Source organism: Heterocephalus glaber, unplaced genomic scaffold, assembly GCF_053883595.1.
Source record: "Heterocephalus glaber isolate CG9 unplaced genomic scaffold, H.glaber_assembly_v1.0 deba00001429, whole genome shotgun sequence".
In the NCBI taxonomy this organism is placed as follows: Eukaryota; Metazoa; Chordata; class Mammalia; order Rodentia; family Bathyergidae; genus Heterocephalus; species Heterocephalus glaber.
In genome coordinates, this window is record NW_028258294.1 from 18,042,372 (window position 1) to 18,055,080 (window position 12,709).

General features: G+C 36.3%; 1 protein-coding gene across 12 annotated transcripts in view; it reads left to right on the forward strand.

The window, feature by feature from the left end:
* Positions 1–12,709, forward strand: part of Yap1 (Yes1 associated transcriptional regulator) — a 110,892-nt gene that overhangs the window by 36,456 nt on the left and 61,727 nt on the right. For all 12 annotated transcript variants that reach the window (XM_087212321.1, XM_087212324.1, XM_087212322.1 and 9 more), the window contains exon 3: positions 11,844–11,959. In XM_087212321.1, coding sequence (XP_087068447.1) covers positions 11,844–11,959 — 116 coding nt within the window. The remainder of the gene's footprint in view (positions 1–11,843; positions 11,960–12,709) is intronic.

Here is a 12,709-nt window from a genome sequence, read left to right on the forward strand (position 1 = left end):
GAAGAATAATTACAGGGAGAAATACTGTATAAATAGTAGTGATCGATGGCAGAAGTTTCCTTCAGATGTGAGGGATTTTTTTACTTTTTGCAGTACTGGGGATTGAACCTAGAACCTCTGTACTCACCTACATTCCCAGACCTTTTTATTTTTATTTTTATTTTTATTTTTTAATTTTTTTGAGACAGGGTCTTGCTATGTAGTCCATGCTGGCCTTGAACTCTGACACTCCTCCTGCCTCAGCCTCCTGAGTGCTGGTATTACAGGCAGGTGCCACCATGCATGGCTGACCTTTTTATTTCGAAAGAGGGTCTTGCTGAGTTGTCTAGGTTGGGTTTGAACTGCCATCCTCTTCCCTCAGCCCCCTAGAGTGCTGGGATTAAGCATGTTCCACCATGCCTGGCAAGGATATTTTATATTTTGAGAAGTTCAGAGTGTTCATTTCCAAATGTGATTTAATCACATCTGCACTTGAACTTCATCTTTATTAGCTGAGAGTTTCTAATTTCATTTAGACCTAAACTTTGTTCTACCCCTTAAGCCATTGTAATAGTTCATCTTTATGTAGCAGTTATCTATGTCAGTCTTGAGTAATAGTGACCAAAACTTTCTGTAGCATCACAGATACGAGTAACACTTTTTTGGGTTGTTTTTGGAGTCTCGCTATGTATTCCAGGCTGGCCTTGGACTCATGATAATCCTTCTGTTTTAGCTCTTGGATTACAAGCGTTCATTACCACATCCTGCTCAGATATGAGTAATTCATAATATGAAAAAGTTACTGTGAACCTCACCACTCTACCATTGTTCTTCCCTGCCAGACTTGTAGTGGACAAAATATATTACAAAAATTCTTTTAGTGTTTATTTTGAGACACAGTATTGTTGTATAGTCCTGGCTGGCCTCAAACTCATAATCCTCCTGCCTCAGCTTCCTGAGTGCTGGGATTACTGGCACGCACTACCATGTTCTTATCAAAACTTTTATGAAAGGGTCTTGTTGTCCTTTCCCCTTCATTTTCCTTTTTTCCCCTCCCCTCTCCTTCCTTCCCTCCCCTCCCCTCCTGCAGTTGCTGGGGTATCAGATTCAGGACCTTGCACACACTAAGCAAGTGCTGGACCACAGGACACACACACACACACGTGCGTGCACACACACGCACATGCATACACACAGCGCGGTTGTTGTTTGAAACAGGGTCTTGTTGTGTAGCCCAGGCTGGCCTTGAACTCTTCTTGATGATCCTCCTATGGAGTATTGGGATTACAGGTGTACACCACCATGCCTGGCTTTTCTCCCTCTTTTTAAAGATATAAAGAAATCTTTATAATTCTTAGGTATTTTTATTTCCTCACCTCAAAACCAAGTGTTTTCTGATACATTATTAAATAATGCTATTTTCTATGTGTATAATAAATGTGAATTAGAAGTTTAATGAATGAATTCAAGAGAAACTGAGTTCCTGTTTCAGAAACCTTTTTTAGATATTGAAATACAATTTTAAAGAGAATTCAGGGAAACTGAAATTTTACTCCTTCAATTACACTTTTTCCAGTCTAGTGAACTAACTTCCCTCCTTCCCTTCTTCCCTCCCTCCCTAACTAACTCTGTATTCCCACAACTTGGTTTCATTGGTTGTGAGCTCTTCTGGATGTTTGACATCTTCACGGGAGACTAGAGAAGTGCCCTAGGAACTTATAAAAAGAAGAAAAAAAAATTACAAGAACTAGAAACCTGTGAAATTACCCTTTGGGCAGTGCCTTTTGTGATAGAGAGGATCCATCCTCGGGGTGGTTCTCTAATAGATTACCATCCCTAAATGATCAGATTATTTAGTATTTACAGTATAACCTTTTTATTAATTTGATTGTTTGAGGCAGAGTCTCAGTATATAGTTCAGGCTATCCTCGAACTCAGCAGTCCTTCCACCTCAGCCTCCTGAGTGCTAGCATTACAGGCATGTGCCACCACACCCAACTTTTTTTTTTTTTGGTACCAGGGATCAAACTCGGGACCTTGGGCTTGCGAGGCACGCACTGGAACCACTGAGCTAAATCCCTGGCCAATATTAATTTCTTTTTAATGACCACTACTATAACTGTTTGTGACACTTTCTGCCATTTATCTATAAAAGTCCCCTTCAAAAAAGTGTTAATGTTTTATAGTATAATTGAATTTCATAGTCATTTACTTAAAAAGCTCAAAGAGGAAAGCTGTAATTTCATTTGTGACAAGTTCACATTTCAGTTGTAGTTGACAAAAGCAAGTTGAATCCTGGTTTTCAGTCTGAGCAAATGTTCTGATTCTGGTGAACTAGGGAATTTACAAAGTGATTTTTATCCCCTTTTTCCCTATAAATGAATAAAACTAAGAGAAAACAAGTTACACATTTCATCTGTATTTATAATTTAGAGTTGATGATTTAGATAAGTGTCTGGCCTCTTTCCTTCCCTTCCCCTTTCTCTTTCTCTCTCTTTTGCTCTTTGTTTCTTTTGTTTTAAAGGCAACATGAAATGATCATATAAAGAATTCAATGGGTGGAAGAATGATGTATGACTACTTGGCCATAACTGAAAGAATTCTACTACCCCTTTCCTCACATAAAATACAAGGATCTAACAAACCACCTTAGTATTTGTAATAGTCCTCTGTGTGTAAAATTAATTCATTTATTTGTTATCACCAGTAACTTTAATTTAGCTAAATATTTCCATTACTTTAAAAAAATTGTTAGTTATTTGTAATTTGTTATACCCTGATGCATTGGTAACAGTAGAAAACTTGATTGCAGCCAAAAACATTCAGTGGATGTAGTTCCAGGTTTGTAACTAAATTCGAGCCAAAAGGCTGACCTGTGTTGACAATCAGATACTACTTTGTTTACTTTAAAATGGTGGTATAGATAAATGCTTTGTCGAATCACACCAGACAGTCTATAAGGTAAGCCTGTATTTGTTCTTTTTTATGTAGGTTCATCATATATCACAGCTGCTAAAGGCTGAGCACCAGAAAAGTTGAATGACTTGACTCAGAGTGGGTTCTTTCTCAAGTAAATCTATTGTCTTTCCACCTGTGTCTTGTTGTCTCTTCTAAATGTCAAGCTCCTGTAAGCATTATCAAACTTCTTGGGTTTTTTTTTTTTTTTTTCCGTACGGGGTATTGAACTCTGGACTTTGCGATTGCCAGGCAGGTGCGGAGCCACTAAGCTACATCCCAAGCCCATATCAAACTTTTAAAGTTAGAAAATAACATCCCTTAAAGTGATACCTAATAATGAAACATTAAAATAAAGTCGATTTTATATACCATTTAATGAATAGTTAAAACAAAGTTAAGACTTCACGCTTAGTATTTATTTAATAAAAACTATCTCGATGTTTTTTGTTTGTTTGTTTGTTTTCTGGTACAGGGGATAGAACTGGGGACCTTGTGCCTGTGAGGCAGGCGGTGGTACCACTGAGCTAAATCCCCAGTCCTATCAATGTTTTGATGTGTATTGTTTCATCCTAAAAAATGTTGTATGGAATATGTAAAAGTTCCTTGTCTTAGGTTTTGGGGTCTTCCTAAATTTCTTTGTTAGTAGCTTTGATATGTATCTTTTTAGATAACTGGAGACATTTTATGGTATTATCTAGTTATTCTTGAAAGTAAATGGTAAAGACAACGTGTAGGAATCATTTCCTGTTTATTTTTATCAAAATGGGTATGGGTGGGATGCCAGTAGTTATTTATGTTAAAAATTCCATATGTGCTTTAGTTTGGTATGGGCCATTTGCCTTGCCTAGAAATGTGTAGTATAGATTTTCTTGACTATCTTCCTGATGATTAACCATTTGGGAATACTTTCCCAAACTGTTCAGTTCATCCTGTATTAAGCTGCTAAAGCTATGGTGTGTTACTAACAGTTGAAAACTTGAATGTAGTCATAAATATATAATGAAGATGGTTCCAGGTCAGTTGCTAAATATGATTCCTTTGCAGTAGACACGAACCAGCAGACTGAACAGATCCTTATTTGGAAGCCACTGGTGTCTGATATAGCCACAGAATCTGATTATAGCATTGTTTGACTGCCTAAACCTGTCTTCTTTCCTTATCTTCGGATAACATGGCAAATGAGGTCAGAGATGGCAGACACATTTGTTTCCTCATCTTCTGGGCTTTTTTCTCCTGCCTCTAGACTGACAATTGTAAAATGAAAAAAATAATACTGTTAAAGTTTTTGACCTGTTTAAAAAAATTCACTTTTTCTTGCAATCTGACACATAGTTCCATTTAAACTGTTTGCTCAGGATTATCAGTGTAAACAAAACAATGGACTGTGAGAAAACCATCTTTTGAAGTGGTTGAATTCCTAATTTGGCTCTTTTGGGTAAACGTCTTATATTGTATGGGTCTCAGATTATGAGAGAATAAATTGCTAGGTCAGCTCTCTAGTTTTATTGTTTGTAAAAATACTCAAGAGTAATAGGAAACAGAGACAGATCTTTCTCAGATGGTAAGGGGATCAAGAGATGGAGGTGGGGGAGAGAAAGGGCATGATAAAAAGGAATTAAGATGTGTTATTTACATGTACCAACTCACACAAGACCTGTAAGCATTATGTAGTATAATCATGTACTAATAAAAACTCACGAGCTATTAAGTCTCACAAATTTTGTTTGGCAGGGGAAGCAGAGTGGGTGCTGGGAATAAATGGTGCTTAATGAATGCTAGACAGTAAGCTACATCTCCTAACCCCCTCTTAGGCAATTATGGTATAGCTTGTTTGAGGATCACATTTTGGATAATTATGGTAGACTTTCTGAGACTTAATTTCTCAGAACTGTTGTGTGTGTGTGTGTGTGTGTGTGTGTGTGTGAAAAAGAGAGAGAGTGTCAGATTTCCATTGCTGTGACCAAACACCTGAGAATGTCAACTTAGAGGAAAAAAGGTTTATTTTGGCTCATAGTTTCAAAGAGTTCTCATAGTCTGCTGGCTCTAAGGCAGAAACATTATGATGTAAGGGCATGGTAGAGGAAGATTACTTATGGCAATCAGGAAACAGAGAGGAAGACTGCCAGAGGAAGGAGCTAGGGACCAAATTTGGTTCCCAAGGTCATTTCCTTAGGACTCAATCCAGGAACACCCAGAAGTGTGATTTATGCTTTACTAATCTCCTAGGCTGTCAAGCCAGTCAAGTTAGTAATCATGATTAACCTTCACAGTTTGTTTCTCTTTTTTAGTTTTGTCATTTAAAAAAAAATTTCCCCCTAGGTTGACTCTGACAAAAGGGAAGCTATATAGACCTTACTCTGGGGAATTAAACTTGAATTTTGGTTTTCACTGTTGAATCCTACTATGATGACATCATTTTCTGTATCATAAAAGGACAAAAATACAGTTTTTAAACTTTGAGGGAGAAGTGATTTTATCATTGGCATTATGAAAAGAATGTTGCTGGACATAACTTCAGATAAAAGCCATTTAGGTTTGAGATTGAGAGAACTGTGTGTAGTGTTTCAGGAAGCCTCCACTTGAGTTTTGTCATTATGCTTATCATTGCTGCATCTTTATTCCTCCCTTAGAGAATAATTGTTCCCAATAGGGGATGTTGTCACTCACCCTTACATGGCAACTTGGTGAAATTGTGTTTTAATTGATTTCCTACTTGCGAGCTAGTATTTTATTTAAGGCTATAGAGTCAGATTACACCATGGTATGCATTTGGAGAGTATAATGAATTGACACATTCGTTTTTATTTTTGTCCACACTTGTTTCTAATTTTTATTCATTTTAATAGCTTTTAGCAGTAGTTCCATTTATTTGAATCTCAATTTAAGATTTTAATTTCTGGTTATATAAAGACTTAATATAAATGTGTAAGTTATCCTTCTTGAGGAGTTAATACTGTGTGCACATAATACTCTGTCATATCTCTGAACTTCTCAAGTTCTAAAAATAGTTTATGATAGACATATACAAATATAAAAAGCATATGGTTGTGGCTTAGGAAGTGTAGTTCATAGAAGAATTAGAGCAGTGTATCATTGTTCCTAGAGTCAATTAAGCATGTAGGTTTAGCTGGTTTGGGAACAGCCCCTAGTATGTGACTCTATAAATAATACTTGCACAACAAACATGAGCTTGATAAGTAAGCAGTAAATCTGGGCTGGCTGCCCATTCCCATACTGCCATCATAGTATTTTGAGGGCCTGATAGCAATAACAGAAGTTTAAAATTAAAATGTTTTTCATACCCATTTTGTATTATTGATGGTTTTCTAGTTTTAATCTTGTTGTTTTCCTAAAGATCAAGTCATCTTAATAAAAACAGACTTTAATTTGGTCACTTGGTTTTTCATTAGATATAGTACTTGTTTTGTGATCCTATATATAAGTACAAATTTTCTCACTTTTCTTCTGGGATGAAGGTGATTTGTTTGCCCAGATGTCACTAGCATAAAAACAGCACAAGTTTCTGTCATTTTATTTTTTTATACTTTTACTGGGAAAAATTCAGAATTTCAGTCAATTCCCATAGTATAGCTGAGCTCTCAACCTAGGCAGCAAAGAAGAATTCACAAAAGAAATTTTATTGATGTCTTTGCAGGTCACTCTTGCCCTAAAGTTCCCTCCCCCTGCTTTTTCTCTGGCAAAACAACAAAGTTGTTTTTTTTTTTTTTTTTTTTTGGGGGTACGGGGAGGAACTCAGGACCTTGAACTTTTGAGGCAGGCGCTGTGCCACTGAGCTAAAACCCTGGCCCAACAAAGTCTTAAAGATGTACCATGTTAGGAGCTTAAACACTTGCTGACTGCATTTTAAGATGTTTCTATTCATGAGTGTAGATTATATTGTTAGGTTCCTACATCTAATTGGGGTCAACTAACATCATAGAACATTGTAGGTGGCTATTCAGTGGAATAGATAGTTGAAGATAATGCAGCTGGAATTTTGTAAAAAGGTCGTTTTACTTGTTTTTTAGTTTAGAAAGAAAACATTTTCAAAAGTGGATTATGAAAAGGGGATAAAACATATATTGTTTATAACAATTTCATTTTTACTGGTATTAGCTGGAAATCTTAGTTATATAAGATTGCATCGTTTTATAAATTGAGAGTTTGAGAAAACCCGTTACATACACCTTAAATTATTGGTTTTGCTTTCTTTATGTCTGATACTTAAACCATGTAATTTTTTGTGTACACATAATGTTTAACCTCTGTTGATTTTTTTTTTGTCCTTAAAACAGTGTAGGTGGTCAAGTCTCAAGGGCCTGAGGAAATGCTTCTCAAACTGCAGTACATATAGAGATGCATGTGCATCTTGTTAAGCTGCAGATCTTCGTTGTAGGTTGACAGAGCCTGAGGTTTGGGGGTGCTACAGACTCCCAGGTCAGTGCTTGCACCCAAGGCCTATGTTGTTGAGCACCAGGGATATAAGAGAATTGTAAGTTACCCATTCCTTGAGATTGCTAAACTTTGTCACGCTATCAGCATTGAAGTTAATCAGTAAATTTGTTTTACTAACCTTTAGTTCGCTGGTGCTTGGAGAAATTAAGCAGCATGAAGCTAATCCTGCAATTTGAGAATAGATGTAAGAAAGTCCTGATTATTTTTCTATTACTCTAGAAATGATTTTTCTATTACTCTATTAACCCATTTCCTATTGTGTTCCTCAGTGTCACATATGTAGGAGTTTTGACATGCACAATCAAGAATTTGAAGTGTTAAGAGTTTATTGTGATAGACTTTGGCTATTACTTTAAAAGATGTTGCTTATTCTTTGTCTTGGTTTAGTTGTCCGACTTGACTGTCCCATGGCTTAATTAAGAAATGTTTGTTTGTACAGGGAGGTTTCCAGCAGTTCATATTTTGACATTTGGTTACAGAGATTTTTTTTTAAATTCTCAAGTTATTTTACTGCTTTTCTCTTAGGAGCCAGTATGTCTACATTTGGTAGTTTCTTTTTCTAGTTCATCCATAGCTCTAAGCTGATAGCTCTATGTCTGTTGGACTGATGATCCAGAAACATTTTGTTTTGTTCTCTACCCCCAAACCTGTACTGTCTACCTACTACATCTTTTTATCACCTACTGTACTAAGTGAAAACCAAACTCCTTTTAAACTCCTAAAGCCCTGGATCGGTCGTCCTCTCTTAATTGAACTCTTAGCTTGTTTTTAAATATGTTCTTGGCTCATCTACAGTGAAGTTTTTCCTGTTCTAAATATTGGGCTAGCAAAAGAATAAAGTTGGGAAAATCATTTAAGGGCATAGTTGGTTTTATATATGCTGTTGAATTTAATCATAATGCTGGGAAGTTAAGCAGGTTAATCAGTCTCATTTTTGTGAAGATGTAGAAGATTGGTAAAACTTACCTGCACAATCCGGATTGCCATCAGCTGAGCTGGGTTTTAATATACTGTGTGTCAGTCCTTTTCACAGAGGAGGTTTCTAAGAGGAGGCATCATCTATCTGAGTCTTTAAAGAATTAGGTAGAATGGCTGGGCGTGGTAGCGCACGCTTGAAGCTTGTAACCCCAGTACTCCGGAGACAGATGAGAGGATTGCTGTGAATTCCAGGCCAGCCTGGGCTACAATAGTGAGTTCAAGGCCTGTCTCAAAAAAAACAACAACAAAAAAGAAGAGGTAGAAATTAAGTGCTTTGTGGGCCAGTTGGAGAAAGGTTTTCTATGGAGGAACTGTAGCCTCAGGAGATATATTGGATGTTTCAAAAGGATCAAAGATCGGTATGGATTTACATAAAGGAGTTTTCTAAAGTATCACTTTGTCTAAGCCTACTCTGAGTTCACTGCTTGTCTCATAAAACAGTATTTTCGAAGTTAAAAATAGAAAATAAATTAGTTCAGTTTGTTCTAAAGATAGTCTTAACTGCTGAACTTCCTACAGGAAAATAAATCTGAAATTTTACATCTTCAAGATATGTAAATAAATTCTCTGCTGTAATTTTGGGAAGGAAAAAACAATTGGATTTATTACCAAGATAAACCCTGTGATATCATTGCAGAGCAGTTAAGCAGTGAACTTGTAAAATTTAGATTGATGTAATTTATGCAGCTTTGAACAACGTTTGGGCCCAGAATCAGTGTCACCTGCAGGCTTTTGTATCTTTTGATGGGTAATGTGATATTTCATAATGGATGACTTCACAAAATGTAAAGAAATCCATGAAAGGGTAGAAGTGAAATATTGGAAAATAACTTTTTGCATAATGCACTAATTAAGGATACAAATAGTGTACAGAGATACTTAGTTTAATATCTTCCTATATGATGTAATCCTGTGAAACTTACGCCTAGACCTTAAACATGCAAAGGTTCTTGACTTTAGGAGGAATAACAGTATTACTGTCACCACCATCAAATTGCTGAGGAAACATGAGAATATTAAGTGCTACCTGAAGTCTTACCTCCCCAGGACTAGACTTCAGCCATGGGAATGAGATGTTACATTCTTTGATGGCTCACTCCTAAAAGTTGGGAGAAAGTCACTTATAAAAAGGAAAGAGGCCTGTGAGTATAGTTCAAGGAACTCCAGCCCAGCATGTGGAAGGCCCTAGAAGCTGGGTGGGTTTGGAGACCTCCACTTTGTTACATTTAAGTGATGTGCCTAAGGACCGTTGGCTCCTGTGGAGGATTGAAAAGGTGGGGGAATAAACCATTACTGGGCTTGATGAAGATGATAATTTTGGAATAAGGTACTTAGTGAAACTTGAACAAAGTATTACCTTTTTGTCTAGACCTGAGCAAATGCTAATGCTGCTACAACAACCTAGTTGGGGGGGGGGGGCTGGTAAGAGAAATTATATATCCCACTAAATAAATAAACTTTTCTTCACATTTATATTTGGTCTGTAATAGCTTTAAAGTAAGATTGTTATTGTTGTTCCTAAGTACATAAACCCTTCTGTTTTCAACTTGCTGAAGAAATAAGATCCAGCAGATAATACTTAGGGCCAATTCTAAGTCAGAGTCCATTATCCTTTCTTACTTGTTAATAAGATGCTATTGATGAGAGAGCATTCTAGTTTGATTTCAGGATAATGACACAGAATGTTATATCTGTACTGTTTATGTGGTTATCATGGAATGATTCAGAAAGAGACAACTCAGCTTTGAAATTTAGTGTATGTGCTGCTGAAGCGAGCACTCAGCTTTGAAATTTAAACAGCTACAAAAAATTATTTTGGAGGTTTCTTTAAAAAAATTAACCCTTTTCTCTGTCTCCCCTTTTCCATAATATGAGTTCATGATTGTTTAATAATGAGCTTGTTCTAATGTATTTTTTATCATCTAGAAATAAACACTGTCAAAAGTTTTGATAGCTCTTTCCATACACTTTAACTACACACATGTATTATAAAAACAGCCTTGTACTGTATGTACTGTTTTATAGCCTACTTATAAAAACTATATTATGAATATTTTTCATGTTGTTAAATATTCTAAAATATTATCGGTGCATAGTAGTACATATGTAATAACATTATTTTAACCAGTGCTCTATCATTGAGTGTTATCTGGTTTTCAGACTTTGCTATTAAAAGTGATAGTGAAGAGAACTTCATGAATAAATCTTTCAGTAGCTGTCTATTATTTCAGGATAATTGTTTAGGTAGTTTTATTTGTATAATGATATCTTTAGTGTTGATTTCACTGAAACAATGAAACTTGGTTAGAAAAGTTTTATTAAGTGTTTATTGAAAGCCTTATACCAGATATTAAGATGCCTTGTAGTTTTGTATTTCATAAGATCTTAAGCTGTGTTCAGCCCCACTTTTACTATGTAGAAATCTATATGTATACTATGTTTTGTAGTAAGTTATCAATATGTAGAAAAGGTTGCTGGGAGCAGTGACCCATGCCTGTGTTCCCAGCAGCTTGGGAGGCTGAGACAGAAGGATCACAAGTTCAAGGCCAACTTGGACAACTTAAGGACACCTTTTCTCAAAATAATTAATAAAAAAGGGCTGAGGATGTAGCTCAGTGTAAAAGCCCTGAGTTCAATCCCTAGTAGGAGAAAGAAAGCCAGAGAGAGACATGGAGGGAAGAGAAGGGAGATTAACAAAAGCCTTTGTATAGAGACCTGTTGAAGTCAGAGGAGACAATGAAAACTTACAGGTGACATTTTAAATTATATTTTGGCTTCTGAGTATGTATTACAATAAAGCTCTTATTTTTTGTGTGTTTTACTTTTAAAAAGAAGTTTTAGGGGGCCAGAGATTTAGCTGAGTAGTTCGGCTGCCTGCCTCGCAAGCACAAGGTCCTGAGTTCGATCCCCGGTACCAAAAAAAAAAAAAAAAAAAGAGGTTTTAGGCATAAAAATGATGTTGGCATTTTTAGAACTAGAAGGAAAAATACATGATTCTCAGGAATCTTGAGTTTTAGTCCTTATTACTATTTTAGATGATTAATTTACAAATTATGTTTTATCTTCAAGTTAGCAGTGAATAATAATTGCCTACTAGGTGAAGATTTCTCCTCACTTAAAATTCCAGGCATGGGGGCTGGGGATTTAGCTCAGTGGTACCACCCCTGCCTCCCCTGCCTCACAAGTGTAAGGTCCTAAGTTCGATCCCCAGTACCAAAAAAAAAAAAATTCCAGGCATAGCTTTTTAAAACCTTGCACTTGAAAGATCTAAGAGGTAAACATTGAGTGACTGCATGGTGAACAGTGTCTTCAGGAGGAAGGGTAAGAGCTGTGAGATGAAGTGACTGTGCTTTTACAGAACTCATTTAGCATCCTGTGATTTTTTAGCCTACATAGCTACCCTGTTTTGATAAGAAGCATTGTTTTTAGGACATAGTATTTGTCATCTAACGCAGTGATTTGTTTTGTTTCAGTCACATTGACCAGACAACAACATGGCAGGACCCCAGGAAGGCCATGCTCTCTCAGATGAATGTTACAGCCCCCACCAATCCACCAGTGCAGCAGAATTTGATGAACTCGGCCTCAGGTGAGCGAGACACTGGAATTAGCCCACAGAGTAATGCTTATGCATTGGTAAAACTTGTGGAAAATGATCATTATTTTTTTAAGGAAACTGAGACACGAATGGTGTTCATTTTCTATGCAATTTCATTTGGAGATATTTTATTTCAAAATAACATGCTATATGATAGCGTTATTTAGTCATTACTCCATAAAGGGTCTTAATAACAGAAAGCCAACAGTTTGCTAAAGGTTCGGTTCTGAACCTTTTCTGAAGTATTTTTAGATTTCTGGTTTTGTTAATCATGACATGTTTGTGTTTTATTCTGCTGCTTTCTTGCCTCAGGTCTTTAATTGATGTTTTCCTCCTCCTTTTTGTTGTTTGGATAGGAAGCCAAGCTATGGTATCCCCTCCCCCTGCAGAAGAAAAAGAACACAATTTATTACATGCCTGGGTCATGGGAATATTAGACTCCAATATAAGACTCCATGGTGTTCTTAACTTACCTTTTAAAACTGGTATTTATTCTGCCCCAGAAATACAGTACCTGAGAGACTAACTCGTGAAACCCAAAGAACTGTACTTTCTCCTAGGTCTAACGTGTTATTAAGCACATCTCTACCTTTTTCACAAAAGATAAACCTGAAAATGTAGATTCAATTATTTGGCAATTTACTTGAATCTGCAAGTTTTCTCATATATAATGGCATGTAACAATGCTCCTTATGATGGAGAAGAAGCAATTAAAGGAAATTTTATAATATATATATCTTT